We start from the raw sequence: 18595 nt of genomic DNA, 5'->3' as shown, positions 1-18595 counted from the left end.
GTGGGGTGTATGAGGGCCATGAGGAATTATTTTAGTTGTTATACTTAGTTTACTTTGAACTTAAACTTACGTTTGCTTAGAAAAATATAGAATAAAAAATTTTAATTTTTCTAATTATTACCAGTGTAATTTAGTAATTTAGTGCTTTTAATTATTGGCATTGCTTTTTTAAGATACTGTTATAAAATGTTCTTTGAATGTTCTTTAAAGTAGTTACTTTATATCTTACTGTTAATCAAAACTAAAGAATTCTTTAGATAGTTATTAACTATATAAAACTTCCTTCCTGAGATATTTTTGGTGAACCCAAATGAAACATAAAAGAGAAAATATAAATGCATTTATTTATAAAAAATCAAGAATATATAACAGACAACGGCTTGCACTTCTGTTAAGGTTTAGAGTGAGGTCACAGGTCAAGGTACTAATAAGAGTGTTTGGGATGTCTGCTGCCATGAAACAAAATGGAAACTTGATTGATAGCTAGAGGGTTGAAGGGAGAGAGTGTGGTGGAGAAAGCAAAGGTCAGGGAGCCATTTCCCTTCTCTGCATGTATAACAATCAACTCTCTCCAAAACAAAATTTAGGTGATATTGGTCAATATGGCATATGTTGTGCACATTTCTATGAGTATTGTGAAATGTCATTATATATGAAGTTGTAATAAATGTTTTAGTAATTTGAAAGCTGAAATGAAGTTGGCTACAAAAAATTGTGGTGGTTTTGATGCCAAGTTTAAAGTAATTACAGAATGTTTTGTTTACACATATGATCAAATATGTATAGGCTTGGTTCTCAGCAAGAAGTTAAATTTTATTTTAAAACCAATTTGGACAAAGTTGTATAAGAAATAAATCCCTTGTTTTTTACTTTGTAATTTTAAAAAAATTCTCTTTGATATAGGTCTGGTTTGCATGAAGTCTAGTAGTTCAGTTGTGGAATTGGTTATGCTACTGTGTTCTCAGGTGAGTGACAAGAATAAATGTTGAATTAAAAGTAAATTCTCAAGTGAATTCATTTTGCAAGAAAGTTAAAATTGATTAGAAATTTTTGCTACAATAGTTTTGTGTTTGCAGTTTTAAAATAATTTATTTGTATTGCAAAAGGGTTACTTCTTGTGTTTGGTGCTAACAGTTTATTTCGAAGTGAGTGCTGAGAGAAATAGTATAGATGAATGAGAAATAGAGGTTTTTCGAGCCACATTAAAAAATGTCGAGATCAAATGATCTTGAGATGGCTAAATTTCTTTGCCTTGCATATTAAGGTTACAGAAACAGATTTATTTCTGTACCTCGCGGAGTGCCACTCTGACTCCCATGGGAATAATGGGTTTACTTCCCTTTTGTGCAGAGGTTATAAAATGAGTGATAAATAATTTTGAATTCTTGTCATTGCTAATTATTTTTGACATACCTAGTAGATTTGGGGAAACATCAACAAAAATATGGCAGCCATCATAATAAGATGTAGTGAATAAATTCCTAAAAGTGAGATTACTTTCATTGTTCAGAAACCTTATACCTCATGTGGTAAAACTTTAATGATTTTTTTAAAAAACTTATGTAAAAATCATGTATCCTGTGATATTTTCTTTTCTCTTTAGCAGTTAAACAGATGAATGTTTTTATTGAGAGTTTGTTTGTAGTCTTTTAAAAATGATATCTTGCTGGTAGTAAATTCCCCTACTTACAACTTTAAAATAGCCTTTTTTAATAGGAAGAGTATTGGTCTAGAGGTCAAGGGTTCTGACCCATTTCAAAACCTTTGACCTTCATTTAAAACTCTCCTGGTTTACTTGCCTGACGAATAAGGATAATGCAAAATTAATGTTTCTTTTCATCGATTTATTCATTTTAGTGCCTATATTGCCAAATTTATTTAGACTGTGCTGATGGACATTTCATGAATACAAATTAAAGAATCATAGAAGGTGTGAAAAATCAATACTATGCATTGTCAATAAAATGCAATAAGAACAATTACTTCTAGAGATTACATCTAATGGATTTTTATAATGAACTTGTGAAGAGTAGTTATGTTTGTAGTGGGCTTATTATTCTTAGATTTAGTGAGAGTCATGTTTTTAAGTTAATTACCTACTTTAGAAAACTCCCATTCCTTTAAAAACTGACTGGATAAAATTTCCCATTTAGTAATCTGATTTGAAATAATTTGTTTATTTCTTGAATGGAAATTACCATATACCATTCTTATACTGATATGAAATTACCCTTACTTGAAGAAGCATTTGCTTACAGTTTTATATGTATACTCACAGCAGTATGAATTGTTTATAGTGATGTAATTGTTTCATAGGTGATGTTTGATAATGAAGTTTCACTTTCTAGGTTAGAAGAATTTAATGTATTCTTGATACATGAAAGCTGTTTTAAATATAGTATATTACACAGTGGAATGTTAGAAGCTGAAAAGATAAAGAATGACATGTTTTAAGACACCTGTTTGTCATGTATGTCACAGTGCTGTTTAATACTATTCCAATCAAATGGGAATATGAAGATCACTTAGAGTAAGTTGCAAAAGTCAGATCATCTCAAAGTTTTGTTTAAATAAAACACATTATTGGTTTATTTGAAGTTCTTAACATTTTTTATGGGTTCTCCAAAAGTTCCACGGCATCTCTATAAGATGTAGCACAGTGCAAAAAATGATGTGAAAAATGAAGCCAGAATTAGCTCCAGATGTATACAGATTGTTCTGGGGTGATAATTACATTTTTCACTTTGAATTTTCCTAATTCAGAGAGGTCAGATTGGCAATCACAAAAGTGATTTATTTTGTTAAAAAGTGAACTTTTTCTACATGAAAGCTTAAGAGAGATGAAATTGAATTCGAAGTCGACATTTTGCAGATATTGGGTGGCTATGGCTTGAGTTTGACTGATAATTTGTTTTAGTCTGAGGTAGGGTGGGAAGTAAAAGGCTAGCATCTTGCTAAAATTTTAATCAATTTTGTAAAGAAGAGATGTAGTGGATTGAGTGCCAAAGATCGAAAGATCAGGTCAAAAACTCCTTTTTAATCACATAAATAATGGGATATGCTTATGAACTTAACATCTGCAAATTTGATTTAAAACTTTACAAATTAGTTGATGTTAATTTCATGACAATCAGCCATGTTCTGATTATTTTTCTTGAATCCATTCAAAACTTATGTTTTTTGGTATTCTTCTTAACAAAGTGTTTAAATCTGCCGTATTTTATTACAGAAGAGAGTTTAGAGCCCGAATTTAAGAAATGAGGAAATGATCACGTTTGGTTTGCTGTCATTAACACCAAGTAGATCACTATATATTTTGTTAAAGCTTCAGCTAGGACTATATTTTTCAATATCCACTCATTCATTAATAGGTTTATTAGATACCATTTCCTATTTTATCCTATTTAAATTTTAACATTTTAAGACCAAATGTTATTATTTAGAGTTGAAAATCTTTCTTAAAATATTTAGCATGTTATTTTTGAGTAAAGTTATATATATATACTTACGGTTTATTAAGTTATGTTTATTCCTATACTGAAAATAATTCAAGAGCTATTTAAGCTCCAAAACCTGATTTAAGTCTTCTTTACTTCTTTAAAATAAGACTGTATACACTCTTCAGGAAACTGTATATTCTCTGATGCACAGAAAATAATCGAACAACTTCTTAATTATATTTCAGATTCAGTTTTTCAGAAGCATGTAACTTATTTTTGCCCAATATTTGTTGTGTATGTGTATAAACCTTGTAGAAATCCATATGACTTTAAAGAAAATGTTAAATAAATATTTCAAGTAATATTACTCCAGCATTGTGTAAAGTGTTTGTATCCTGCTCATTTGACATTAATATCATTTTTGAAGGAATTGACATTGTATTCAAGGCCACTTTATAAAAGTGTTGTGTTGCTCATCCTAATTCAGTCTGACATACATTCCAATAACACTACCTCCCTTCTTGGGTTTAAAGCTAAATTTATGACTGTGCATTGTGAAGTGCGTCATTTAAAAATGGTTTCAACCCAAAACATCTAATAAATAAATAATGTGTATGGCTACTCAGTAGTAGACTTTCTAGACTAGAAATCATTCCATCGGATACTCAACAGTCCACTATCGGAGAGGGCTGTCAGATAAATCTTATGGTAGCTGCATTCATGTCCTGTAAATCACATATTATTGTCTGAGCCTTCTGCCAGGTCATCTATTCTTTTCCCATTTATCAGAAATGCATAGAGTATATAGAAAAACTAGAAGTACCATGTAGTCTGGCCTGGCATCCTGTCTGAGTAATTAATTAACAGTAAAAGTTAATTTAAAAGCAGTGTTAGTCTGATTTTTCTTCAATACATTTTTCATCAAAATATGTAGATTGTTGCTATTTTGGGAAATATTTCCTTTGCATGAAGGTAATAACAAAAGGTTTGGTCATTTCTTTCTATCTCTGAATTATTAATTTTAAAACTATAATGTTCATAATAAGAACCAGTTATCACTATTCATATGATTCTTTAATGCCTGTTTCGTGTTTGAATTATTGCCATTTGAATTTTTTCCTGAATCTTCATAGTAAAGTGTTCCTCTTTTCCATCACTCTCCTCTAATTTCTTTTCTCTAATTCTGGTTTTCTTCTCCTTTTTGAGAAGTGACATTAATGTTATTGGTCTTGGCTTTTTATTTCATGAGCTTTTCCTTTTTATAGTTGTGATGAGTATTTTGGGTAAAATAGATAATTTAAAAAAAAACAAAACCCTAGATGGGTGGGGGAAAGCAAACCAGCTCTATACCATGGCACAAAGGCATCTTTCATTATTAGGCCTCTCTTACTGTTTGGACCTCATTTCTTATCACTTTGTTTTTGTAACTGTTCTCAAGCTATGCGAACTATTTAAAGTTACCCAAATGTGCCATCATAATTTTGTGTCTTGGCGTAGGCTTCTTTCCCTATAATTTCCCTCCTTCAAATTTGGTGAGTCTAATTGTTGGCTTCTTCTCATCACTCCGAACTCAGCTTAATTATCCTCTTCTCAGATCATATCTATAGTTGGTATCTTTTTTGCGTGTCTTCATCTTAGCACTCATCGTATCACAAATTTTAACTATACCTGTGCTAGTTTGCTACTTTTTTATTGCCGGTCTCCCTCTCTCTACTCTAGGTCCTATGAAGGTTACAACTATTTCTGTTTCATATACTTAGTATACTAGGTAAACTGTGAAGTGTGCCTAGTACCCAGCACAGTCCCTGGCATCTGATGGCTGCTCAGTGAATATATATGGAATAAATAAATAATTCAACTCCCAGCTAAATTGCTATCTCCTCTGGAAAGCTTTCTTTGACTCCTCTCTTCCCCACAACTCTAAGCCTAGGTGAGGTATACATCCTAAGCACTCACTGACCCACCTTATAGTAATTTCATTCTTTATTTAAATTGTCTATTATTTTTTTTTCTTTCCCGTTAAGACTTTAAGTTTCTTAAAGATAAGCACTGTGTTTTGTTTTCTATTGTATCTCCAACATTCAGCATAATTACTATTCAACCAAATATTTATATAATTGTACAATTAATAAATGGTAACATTGATCATAAACACTGTATTTTGGGCTTTTACCTTTTGGTCCTTTTTATTATGAAACATCCTCATTCTTTTGTGTGTTATTAAGTGTGTATTAGTTGTTCATTTTTATTGTCAGCTATTTTGTCATTGCCAAATATTGTAGTCATGTTCATTTATAAATGAGTCTTACTATTTTCATTTTCTTTTGGCTTAATCAGATTTACTTCTTTTTAAAAAATCAAAGTTATTGAAGCATAATTAATATACAATATATATGTAATATTTTACAATATTATATACAACAGTATATATACAATATCTTAAGTGTACAGTTCAATGCATTTAGATATATACACAACCGTGTAACACCCATTTCAATCCAGAAAGTTCCCTGTGTTTCTGTAATCAGTCCCTACCAGTATCACCTCAAGTTGCTACTGATTTGATTTCTGTTACTGTGCATGTGTTTTACTTATTGTAGAACTTAATATAAATGGAGATTTACTTCATTTAACTGTGGTGCTTAGCTCCTCAGAGCGTACTGTATATAGGGTACACGTCAACCTTTTAAACTAAAACTCACTATCTAATATTAAAAAAATGGTGTGGTTTTTAAAAAGAAATAATTGAGTCAGGAAAAACATAGGTTATCTTTTGCTAACCACAAAATAAGAATTTTGAGTTTAAATTGCTCATTGGAAATATAAATGTCTTCTTAACTTCTTTATGCTTTTTTTTTTTTTTTACCTATAAGGAAATCTTATGGTATGGAGCTTTTATGCAGCAGTATTGTGAAGCCATAAACTATACTTCTAAAAAAAAAAAACTCCTAAGTTTTTGTTTTCACTGTTTGTCAGGCTCAGTTCAAATGCTATCTCTTATACAGAGCTTTGTGTCAGTTTATTTGCCCTGAGTCCTCCTCAATATGCCTGCTTGTGGTATTTCTTTTTTTATTTAGCAGACATGTACTGAATGATTTTAAGACAAGTCTCTCCTTTTAATCTAGTAAGAGAGACAAATAATTGTAATACAGCATAGAATTTTTATGAGGACTTTAAGAGAAATAGAAGCAAATCATAGGGGCAGGGAGTGGAATTAGGAATGGGGCATAAAAATGTATTTATTAATCCCTGTTTAATTTAACTCTAATTTTATTTCTATTCATGAATAGATCATTTCAGGCTCCTTTGCCTTTCAGTCAAAAATTTTTTTCCGGGTTCCATCTATGTTTTTTTATAATTTAATCGAGATCAATAGATATTAAAGTTCTTAAAGCATTTCCTCTACTCTTTGCTGTACCTATAATTTTCCTTGGTTAGATTTGTGGTAACCGGCTACTTGTTTGATCAGTTCTCACTGTCCAAAATTTCCAGTACAGCAAATCCTAGTGTGTACTGTGTGATGAAAATGGATGTTCTGTGAGAAAAGCACACAGTGGTAAATAAGCTTGGAAAATGTTCATTTAAATTTAATTAGGATCTTTACTGGAGGGCTCCTCGAGGCCTTTAGTCAATACATGTGTGTATGTGTGTGTATGTGTATAAAAAATATATATATATATATAAAATAAAGTATATTGTTGAATCTGTTATGAGAATAATATTAGTATATTTGATCACAAAATGCTTTTTATGGCCATAGTGTGTATGGATAATTTTTGTAAAATATACTTTAGGAAAAGCATCAGTGTTGAGACAGTGAATAATGCAGGAAATGCCTCTTTTTGTATTCTGCTTCTGGTTTTCTCTGCTTCTCAAATCACAGTGATTACAGAAAATCAGTAGATTTGCAAAAGTACAGCTGTTTTTTTCATGAAACACTGATTATTTTTACTTCATTCAAGAATTATCTCAATTACCTGTTCTCTCTCCTTTGTAGGTAATTTGGACTCAATTTACATGTTGTTTCTGAAGGGATAGATGTTCAGAACTGATTATAGTAAGATTTGGTATTCTTTCTAGAACAACTTAAGTTTAACCAGGAGTGTGTGTGTGTGTGTGTGTGTGTGTGTGTATTTTTACACACACATATATGTATTTTTACAATATTTATGTAGAACTAATCCAAGCTTAAGAATAAATTCAAATATTTTGACATCAATTGATTATGTAGCTATTTCCTACATTGGTTGAGTGAATCCCATTACATTTTTAGTCAATATTGTGGCAGTTTATGCTCTGTAATCATGTTTAAGTGTCTGGCATAAAGTCTAGAAACCAGGGTCAGAATATATTTTATATTAATGGGATATTACGTACATTGTTAGTGACCCATTTGTAGAATCGAACTTCTCTATGCACTTAAAGAGGTGCAAGAGGTCCAAATAAAATGAAATTAATCTGTATGTGACTGTAGTATGATACAGTGTCTGGTGAAAGAAATTTTCCGTATTTGTCAAATAAATGAGTAAAATTTTAGCAAAATTTTAACCATTTTTAATAGAATAAAGATTTATGATAATTTATAGTTACACAGCTAAATTATACAGGGGCTGTTGCTCTTCTTAGGTCATCCATTTATCCATTCAAACAATTAGGATTTGAAATAGCTTGTAATCAAGACCTAGACATAATAAAAATATGAAGTCATTATTAAAGAGGTTAATTGGGTTAAAGAATTAAGAGTCATGAAAAGACTCCGATGCCTAAGTCCAGGGGTTTTCACTAATATCTGTAGTGTTTTTATGTTTTTTGTTTATTTTTAAGTGTAGTTTGTATATAAGGCATTTCCTAAAGTTAGTCGACAACAAAAATCTATGTTGATGATCCTTAACCCTGAGAAGTGAGGGAGAATGGAATGCTGGTAGCAAATTCACCCAGGTATATTTAGGAAGATTCATTAAATTAATAGATGGGAGAGGAATTTACTCTTCTTCTGATATGGTCTGAAGAACTCTATCTTTGACATGCACAGATATTTTTGCCATAAGAACATATAAAAATCTCTCTGTGCATATATTGTGTAATAACAAAACTCATTTAATATGTGTTTTTTTTTTTTTTTTTTTTTTTGCCGTACGTGGGCCTCTCACTGTTGTGGCATCTCCCGTTGCGGAGCACAGGCTCCGGACGCGCAGGCTCAGCGGCCATGGCTCACGGGCCCAGCCGCTCCGCGGCATGTGGGATCTTCCCGGACCTGGGCACGAACCCGTGTCCCCTGCATTGGCAGGCAGACTCTCAACCACTGCACCACCAGGGAAGCCTCAGGAAGCCATTTCTTAATTGTCCATTTTGCCTACATTGTTTATTAGTGTCAGATTATAATAAAATAATTATTTAATAGATATTTGTTGAATAAGTCAATATATATACCTTACTTAAGTAAAGTTCCCTTTAAAATTAATTCTTGAGTTTTTGATTCATTAAAAAGTATTTATTTTAGTTAAGGAATGGACACCATTCTATTTAATACTTCTATTTCTTCTATTCAATTTTATCTTAATCTGAAAGGCAATTTAGTCCTTATTTCGAGGCTTCAGACCCTAATTCTGAACTCTTACCCTATGCTTACTTAAATGTTTTAAAGTAAGAAAATGATACATATTAAATCCCTTTCACCTGATCAGCTTTGGGTCTCAAAAAGCTCCGTTAAGAGTCACAAAAGGACCTGTTAAAACAGTCTCAACTGATGACCTCTTATGAAGAAATCACTTTGTGCATGTAGATTTTCCTCTTTCTGTAGAATTATTTCTATCACGTTTAAGTCACTAGCTTCAAATAGCTCAGCATTTATTTCAGGCACCACAGCTTCTGCTAACAAAGGGAATATGACATATGTTGAACCTCTGGCTCTTAAAAATGATGTTTACCCAAATATTTTAGCACATTGTACGTGAAGGTTTCTTAAAAGAGAAATCTATATCTGAGTAGAAAGATTGCTAAAAGTGCTTGCATGGCAACAAATTTGCAAAATGTATTAAATGTTTAAATTTATACTTTGATATGCTGTCAATAAATCATTCAACTTTCTTTGTAACCAGCCTTCCTTTTTCCTATGTAAATGGGACTTTAGGGGCAATTGGATTCTTTAAGACCAGTTTATATGTAGCATGGTCCAACTAGGATCAGTATAATTTAATATTTCAACCTTTTCTCAGTGTTACCCCTCCTTTTATTTTATTTTGGATGCCTTTATTCCTCATCCTTAGAATATATTTATAGAAAATTAGTGAATGTAAATTGATTGTCTCTGATTTGTTATTGTCAGTGCTTATGGCCTTTTGATTGCGAATGGATGAGAATCAATATGGTAATGATTAACATTGGGTTCAAAAAAGTAGGCTTGCAGTACAATCACCTATTTTTATCTTAGAGCTGCTGTGAATGCTTTGTTGTTATAATGCCTTTGTATTGAAGTGCTCAGAATTAACTTAATTTTGTGTGCAATCAAAATATTTGACCTTATGAGAAGGAACTAGAGACCTTTGAAGAAGCATGATGGGAAGTCTGTGGAAGTTGGAGAGGGTAGTTTAAGAATCAAGCTATGTTAACCGATCATGAAAATGCACTAACAGTTGTGAAGCATTTGAAACCAGCTTAATGACTGCACTTTATGCTAATATGGAAAAAAAAAAATTATAGTTTTACTTGATTCAGATTTTTATAACTTGGTTTTATAAGGTGGACTCATTTATCTTAAACAATAGCAAAAACATTAAAAACAAAATAAATTAGACTGAATTATTGCATTTCACTTTTAAAAAAATATTTAACTTGATGGATTAGTGAACATTAATTGATCTTTATTTGAATCTGGATGCAGACCTTTCCAGTATTAATTTAAAGTGCTTTGTAACCAAAGAGAAGCATAATTTAACTTTAGCGCAGGATTTATTCTGAAATACAGGCATCCTGTTGATTCACTAGCGCACTAGGATTTAGAAAACACAACCTTTTAAGGTAAATTTTGTGGAACTGGCAGTACACCCTGTGGCTTGGCAGTCTAGTCAGAAGGATGATACCATGCTGACTATATAACTAGATCTTTGAACGTTATTCTCAAGGGTGGTAAATGCAAAACAAAGTAATATCAACTGGCACTTAATTCTGCGAGTTCCCTGCTGATTGGGGTATTCAGAGAAATGGAACTCTTCCTGACAGGAAGTCAGCCTATGAGTATGGAGACATCTGAAAATAAAGTGTGCTTTAATTTGGCACCCCACCGTTTTACAGCTGGTCTTTTAAATTGGGATTAGGCAGCCAGTTAGAAGAAAAGGGGAATACTTGAATGGAAATATTCTAAGCATAGTGTTTTCCTCTGGTTTTAACATAATTATGATTACAACTGGGTTTCTGTGTTTCTCAGCTTTTACCACTTATTGTTTGGTTTTGCTTAGTCCTTTTTTTCTATTACTTCAAATTAATCCACTGAAGTTAAAGTATTACAGAAAGGCTAGATTAAAAGCGTAAAGCTTGAGGTTGTCTTTGTTTTTATACCAAACTCTCTGATAACTTTTTTTCATAAATAGTATATAATTTAATAGTTTTTAAGCAGAGTAATCAGAGTTCTTAGGATCTAGATTTAAGTTTTGCTGTCAATTTTAAAGTGTTTACACTATTTGCCTCAGTTGATTGAGTTTAGTACTTTAGTACAGTTAGACTATAATAGCATTATGTATACATATATATGTATATATAAAACACAGTATAGTTTAGGGAGGGACAATTATTATATATAAGTAGTTGCTCATATATTCCACATGTTATGCATCTTTTAGTCAGGCAGCTGTTTTTAGTCAAGCTGCCATTTTATAATATGAGCTTCCAGAAGCATGCATGCAATTTTAACAAAACCTGAAGTTTGCACTTTGATTTAGGCCTGAATAAAGCAAGAATCAGAAGCCTGAAGGCTATTTGTTTTTCTAGTAACTTCCTCAGTTGCTGGAGATGGACTTTGTAGAGGTGGCTGTTGTCTCCATCATGGGTAACAAAAGGAGAAAGGGAAAAGTCACTTTGGAAAGGATCTTAGGAAGAGACTGAGGTCAGGAAAATGCTGTGATGATAGATTTTTTTGAATTTTAATAAATGTTTTTCCCTCTACCACTTGTTAACTCTGTAACCATGGGCAAATCACTTCACTTGCTTGAGACTCAGTTTCTTATTGAGTGAAATGGGTGTAATAAAGATTATATTAGATAATATATGTAAAAAGATGTAGAACAGTCCATAGAGCAAAGTAGGTTGTAAATTGAAGTTATTAGTTTCTGAATCTAAGTGTTTTTAGCAGCACACAAAATCCTCTCTTTATTCAGTATTTTTAGTGCCTCTTGTTTTCTTTTCATGAAATTAGATTTTTCATATGTTTGCTTTAGTCCACCATTATTTTCTGCAGTGTCTCTTTCATTATTTTCTCTTCTTCCTGTGATTATATGCCCAGTCTAGTCCATTTTCATCTCAAACCGTACATTATTAGATCTAGGAGATATCCCATAAATTTGCTGTTTGGGGCCATTTTCATGTAGGCAAGGTTAATGGTTAACATTCATATTTTCTGTAGGCTTCCAAAGGTGATCCCACTGTTTCCTGTGCTAGCTATAGTGATCACTCCTTTGGAAGTCAATAAAGTATACCTGAATACAAGTGAGATGGATGTCATTTTAGGGATTAGTACTCCAATGATTTTGTTAAAGATGTCTTCTGTATATTTCAGTGCTTTTTATTTATACTACATTACTTTCAACACACCTCCTGTGTTACCATAGTTGAGAAATGTTTTTATAACAGTTAACCTAGGTCACTGATTATCAACCTTTTTTTTTTTTTTCCTGGCCAGATACATCATCATTAACAGTTGCTCATTATGATGAGTCTCACCCTGAGTGCTGTCAGAATCGGGGAGACAGGCAGGGACAAAAGGAGGTATCATTTGAAAAAGGTCTCCGTAAAGAATCAGAAATTCTGATCCAGCTTATTCCTGAATTAGAGAAATGGCCTTTTCCTTTGTGTTGATTTTTACCTCTTTCAGTACGTACTAACAAGTTTACTTTCCTACAAGAGTCTCTTTGTAGTTCCTTTCCAAGAGAAGCTGTAGTTTACTGTCTTATCAAATTCACACCCCACTGCCTTATTTTAAAGCTCTCTAATATCTATTTTATTTTAGTTTACGCTTATTTCTCTGCTGCTTTGTAAGTAGCATTCAGGTATTTGACATATGTGTTATATGTATCATGTCATTTTCTGGGTATTTTACCAGAAAAATCAAACTGCCTAAACCCGAATCTGTTCTGGCATTCTTCTGACATCTTCCTTTCCACAAGGTGCTTTTACATATAGTGAGTATGAAAATGCATGCCAATATCCTAAATACTGGATGCATAGGACATTCTTTTTGATAATAATTATGTATTTTTGAAAATTTTTGTTGGAATCTCAAGTTTTCATTAGACATTCAGTTAAAACAGCGGAATTGTCTTGTTCGGTCTGTTGATTTGTCATGTTATTATCAGATACTACATAACTGAGAGCAAACTTAAGTCTGGTTTCTTATTGTTCTTTTTTCAGAGGGGAGATGGTCTATTCCTTTACCTAAGAAAGCTTACAGCTTTGCTTAATCTTTCAGAGTTGTGTCCTATTTATATGTATTGAAAAGAGTCACTATTGTTTCATAGCACTAATTTATAGCTTAGTTTGTGAGCATAGGTTTCTATTTTTCTGGTACTGTAAGTTAAGGAAGAAAAAAGGAGCTTGATCATTGGCAGTGAGAAAGTAAAACAACGGGAAAGTTTTTTACAAAGAAGCTTTCTAATTCTTGTTAGTAGCTTAACCAAGTCTGAATTGCTGCCTTACTTATTTGGACATTTGGCAGTGCTGTCATTGCTTTTCTGCTAATTATTAAGAGTTGTTCTTAATGATACCTGCTTGTTACCTGTACCTTCTATCTCAGCTGCCCAGATTTGAGTTTCTTGTAGCCTGGTAGCTGAATTTCTGGAACTGAAAACAAAACCAATCACAACTCAATCACTGTTAGAACCAACACTTGTAGCACAAGTTAACTTGCTTAAAAATTTTTCCAACTCTTGCCACAATATACTAATTTTTAAAAAATTTAAAAAAAATGGCTCCGCAAAAGGTATCCATGTCAAATCTCTGGAACCTATGAATGTTACCTTATTTGGAAAGAGGGTCTTTGTGTGATTATGTTAAGGATTTTGACATGAGGGATACTCCTGCATTATTTGGATGGGCCCTACATGCTGTTATATGTATCCTTATGACAGAGAGTCAAAGGGAGATTAGAGATAGGTACCCAGAGGAGGAGGCAGTATGATGATGGAGCAGAGAGCAGTGTGGTCACAAGCCAAGGACTGCTGACAGCCACTAGAAGCTTGGGAGAGGCAAGGAGCAGATTTTCCCCTAGAGCCTCCAGGAGAAGAGCAGCTTTTGATTTTGGCTCAGTGAAACTCATTTTGGACTCCTGGCCTCCAGAACTGTGAGAGAACAGACTTCTAGTAATTTAAGCCACCCAGTTTGTGATGATTTGTTATAGCGGCCACAACAAGTGAGTAATCTATCTAGTGAGTGTTCTTAGTGCCATGCTCCTCCCTCCTTCACCTAACAGTGTTAAATTATGGTCTCTTTAACAAACATTTGAATGTTTGTTATAAGGGAAGTTTGAGTCAGGTACTGTTGAGAACCCCAAGAGACAGGCATCGCTACCTTTAAAGAACTTTACTGTAGTTGAGACAAATTCCAATTTGTAAAGTTATTGACCTAGAAAAAAAAAGGCAAAATAAGCTAGTATTGCATATATTTCTAATGGAGATGAAATTGATATGAATAAAATACTGCCAGAGAGATGCACCACTGATTATTTGTGTAGCAAAACCAGGTTATCAAGTATTTCATGTCACTATTTTAGTTATGTTGTAGGTCAAAATGACCTACATGGTAATGTTTATCCATAACATGTTTTAGGACTTTTGCATTAAAGTTTATACCAACTAATATCTCATTAGGTACATTGATAAATATTTGAAAGAATTATGGAATCATTCTGGACTGAAAGGTCTTATTCCTCTTCATTGGGAAAGTCATTAAGCATACTGTGATTGGCTGTAGCTTGTGGCTGTTGACAACTATAACATGCTACTGCAGCACGTAATGTCTGTGTCTTAGATAGTATACTGTAAAATTAGGACCAAAGCTTTATTGGTAGATGTAGTATGAAGTTTGGAAAAATTTGATTCTGAAGATATAATTTCATAGCATAAACATAAATGATACTTTATTTTCTCCTAATGAATACATTTCACAGTTATTTACTTTTCACTTGATATAAAATTTTGAATACTGAAATTAAATCTCACTTTGTATTAACGTTAAGAATTTATTCAATGAGCACATAGTATCAGTTTACAGTGGTCACTGTTCAGAGTGGGAGACTCCAAATGGTTAAACAGCAGGGGAGTTTTCTGCTTTTAGTTAAAAACTGCTGTTTTCTATATGCCTTATTTACTACATTTTAAATTCTTAATGTTGTGTGCTGTGGGACTGGGCATGCAAAAGTCAGCAGAAAGAGTTCTGGTTTTTTCATCTAGAGCTATTACTTGCTGTACAATAATAAAGGCACTATTTTATTGGGTTACTTGTAATTAACTTCAGCACTAGGCATTCATATAAATCATTCGTAATCTGTTTTCTTTAGATTTTTATTCTTTTAAACTGGTTTAATGTACTTGCTTTCTGTTATCTTTTTACATATGGATGGAGGTTGTAATTGCTTTTTGGAATTAGGCTGTCAGAAACCAACATATATGTGAATTCAAGAAATGACTGAGGCAAGCTAATGAATTTTATATAACATTTTATAGAGATTTGTTACTGAAGTATTCTCTAGTAGTATTTGTTTTGTTGCAAATTTAATAAATAACCATACTCTCAAGTTAAAAAGTATCTACAGATTTAGAAATTTAAAATGGCAACAATTATTAATTAGAAAATATATTTACTATGTTTTTCAAAATCCTGAGATAGCAAAGACATGAAATTTCTTTGAACACTTGTCTGTCAATTTATTGACATTCTTCTTTTAATTTTAAACATTTGAATCTTCATATATTTTCCATAATATTATCTGATAAATGCCATTTCATAGATAACTAGTATGTAATTTATATTATTTTGTGTTTACAACTTTTTTATGAATATTAGTTTAAAACTGAGTGAAAATGAAGTAGAGGGAGCCTTTTTGAGTAAAAAAAAAAAAGAAGCATCTAAAAAGAAACATATATGTCTGGCTGAGTTTAAGTAACAGTATGTATTGTTCAAAATTAATATTAGAAAACAAAACTTTGTCTCTAAAATTACCTTCATTTTATAAATGTTTACAGTGATCTGTAGAAAGAGTTTAGAGGTATAAGGTAGTTTTATTCTCTCCCGGGACACCAAAAGCTTGACTTGATGATCCCTATAAAAGGAATGTTAGGTGTATTGAAGTGGGGGATGGGAGGCATGAAGAATGTACCCATGTCCTGAAAGTAGTGCTTTTAAAAATAATTCAGTTGGTAAATACTTTTTATTGTAGCTGAGTTCATGAGATGGCTTAAAAATCTTTTTAAAATAAGTAGCTGTTTTATATAGTTTTAATGGAAGTCTTTCATGTTTCCTCTCTAGCAGCCTCTAATGAACGCTCCTTGTAATTTCAGTGCAGGCTTTGAGATTCCCTAAAGACTTGACTTCAGACCTCAAAGGGCAGCAATTGCCACATGTCTGGAGAACTGGAGTTGCCAAACAGACTGACCATGTACTAATAGGACACATTTATATAGCTCCTTAACGTGAAGCCTTGATATAAGCTTAATGATGATCGTCTGTTGAGAGCTTGTTGCTGGAAAGGGTTAGAGCAACTTTTGTCACCTTTATTGAAATCAAGCTTTCTTTATTGATTAGTGAAAGATCTTGACTATATTGACGCCAGTTTGGAAGTTATTTGAAAGATCATTGTTGACTGGAGAATATGTTTTTTCTGAAAAAGTTTAAAAACAGATTTTTAAAGAAACTTGCAAATATATTAATTTTAATGTATGCTTAAACACAACACCAGGGGATTATTGTTTTTTTTGATTATTTACAAACAATTTAAAACTATATAGTAATCACATACTTGATTGCATGGTTATCTCAACTTTTTGGATTTTTAAATCCTTGCATCATTTATTTTGTCAAACCTATAAATAGTTATTTTCTCAATATTCAATTCCTTGCACATAGAAAATATTCAAAAGTATTTGTTAAATAAGCAGTTATGAAACTGAACCATTTGCTAATCCAACTTTAATAGAACTTTTCTTTCTTTTCTCTTTATTTTATAGTTACCTATGTATATATTTTATTTATAAACTGAACCATAATACTTGTACAAACTAGGTGTACAATTTAGATGTACATGTTCACGAAAATCATCAAAACCAAAACTTGCCAAAAGGTAAAATTTTATTTTGATATTTCATGTAATGATTTGTTTTACCCTCTACAGAGACAATGGAATAAAACCTGTTCTTTACTATTATGCTATAGTCTTGCCTAGTACGTGGTTCCTCAAGTTTCTGTTAGATATGCTGTTGAGAGAGTGCTGACACAAAGTGCAAACACTGCTGAAAAGTTCTTGATAGTTTACTTTGAGCACTTAAGATTACTATATCATGACTATGAACCAGTTTTCTCTGGTTTTGACCTTTAGTCCTGTGCATAATGTGGTTCTCAATTTTGTGTTAATACATTCCCTTCCTCATTTGAGCTCTCCTTTGTGGCCTACTCCCCTGACTCCTAATAGTGTTTTTGACATGTATTTAGGTACTTGGATCTATATCCAACCAATTTGATTTATTTTACAAAGGCATAGATAACTGTAACATCTTAAAATATTAATATTGATATTTCATTAAGGAGCAGAAGCCTTTAAATTTTGTATAGGAAAAGTGAAATAATTTGATATGAGTTTAGGTTTTTGTTAACAGATTATTCTTCATTCCATTTTTAAGTTAAATTATGTTTGGATCCTTAGGTCAATACTTAAAAAGAGAATATTTTATTACCAATAACAATGAAGTTAATTTTATTTGGTAGGATGTAAAATACTAACTTTAAAAAAAATTAAAATTCTTAATAGTTTATGATACATTTACATTTTCATAGTTTTTTTAACATCTTTATTGGAGTATAATTGCTTTACAATGGTGTGTTAGTTTCTGCTTTATAACAAAGTGAATCAGCTATACATACATATACATATATCTCCATATCTCCTCCCTCTTAAGTCTCCCTCCCACCCTCCCTATCCCACCCCTTTAGGTGGTCACAAAGCACCGAGCTGATTTCCCTGTGCTATGTGGCTGCTTCTCACTAGCTATCTGTTTTACATTTGGTAGTGTATATATGTTCATGCCCCTCTCTCACTTCATCCCAGCTTACCCTTCCCCATCCCCATGTCCTCAAGTCCATTCTCTACGTCTGCGTCTTTATTCCTGTTCTGGCCCTAGGTTCTTCAGAACCTTTTTTTTTTTTTTTTAGATTCCATATATATGTGTTAGCATACAGTACTTGTTTTTCTTTTTCTGACTTCACTCAGTATGACAGACTCTAGGTCCATCCACCTCACTACAAATAACTCAATTTCGTTTCCTTTTATGGCTGAGTAGTATTCCATTGTATATATGTGCCACGTCTTCTTTATCCATTCATCTGTCAGTGGACATTTAGGTTGCTTCCGTATACTGGCTATTGTAAATAGCGCTGCAGTGAACATTGTGGTACATGACTCTTTTTTTTTAAACATCTTTATTGGAGTATAATTGCTTTACAATGGTGTGTTAGTTTCTGCTTTATAACAAAATGAATCAGTTATACATATACATATGTCCCCGTATCTCTTCCCTCTTGCGTCTCCCTCCATCCCACCCTCCCTATCCCACTCCTCTAGGTGGTCACAAAGCACCGAGCTGATCTCCCTGTGCTATGCGGCTGCTTCCCACTAGCTATCTGTTTTACGTTTGGTAGTGTATATATGTCCATGCCACTCTCTCACTTTGTCCCAGCTTACC

At 32.5% G+C, this 18595-nt stretch overlaps 1 protein-coding gene across 8 annotated transcripts in view; it reads left to right on the top strand.

The window, feature by feature from the left end:
• Window positions 1-18595, top strand: part of LRBA (LPS responsive beige-like anchor protein) — an 813910-nt gene that overhangs the window by 237996 nt on the left and 557319 nt on the right. For all 8 annotated transcript variants that reach the window (XM_055085920.1, XM_028491755.2, XM_055085924.1 and 5 more), the window contains exon 34: window positions 904-965. In XM_055085920.1, coding sequence (XP_054941895.1) covers window positions 904-965 — 62 coding nt within the window. The remainder of the gene's footprint in view (window positions 1-903; window positions 966-18595) is intronic.

The sequence above is a fragment of the Physeter macrocephalus genome, chromosome 7, assembly GCF_002837175.3.
Source record: "Physeter macrocephalus isolate SW-GA chromosome 7, ASM283717v5, whole genome shotgun sequence".
Taxonomy (NCBI): Eukaryota; Metazoa; Chordata; class Mammalia; order Artiodactyla; family Physeteridae; genus Physeter; species Physeter macrocephalus.
This window is presented reverse-complemented; position numbering and strand designations above follow the sequence as displayed.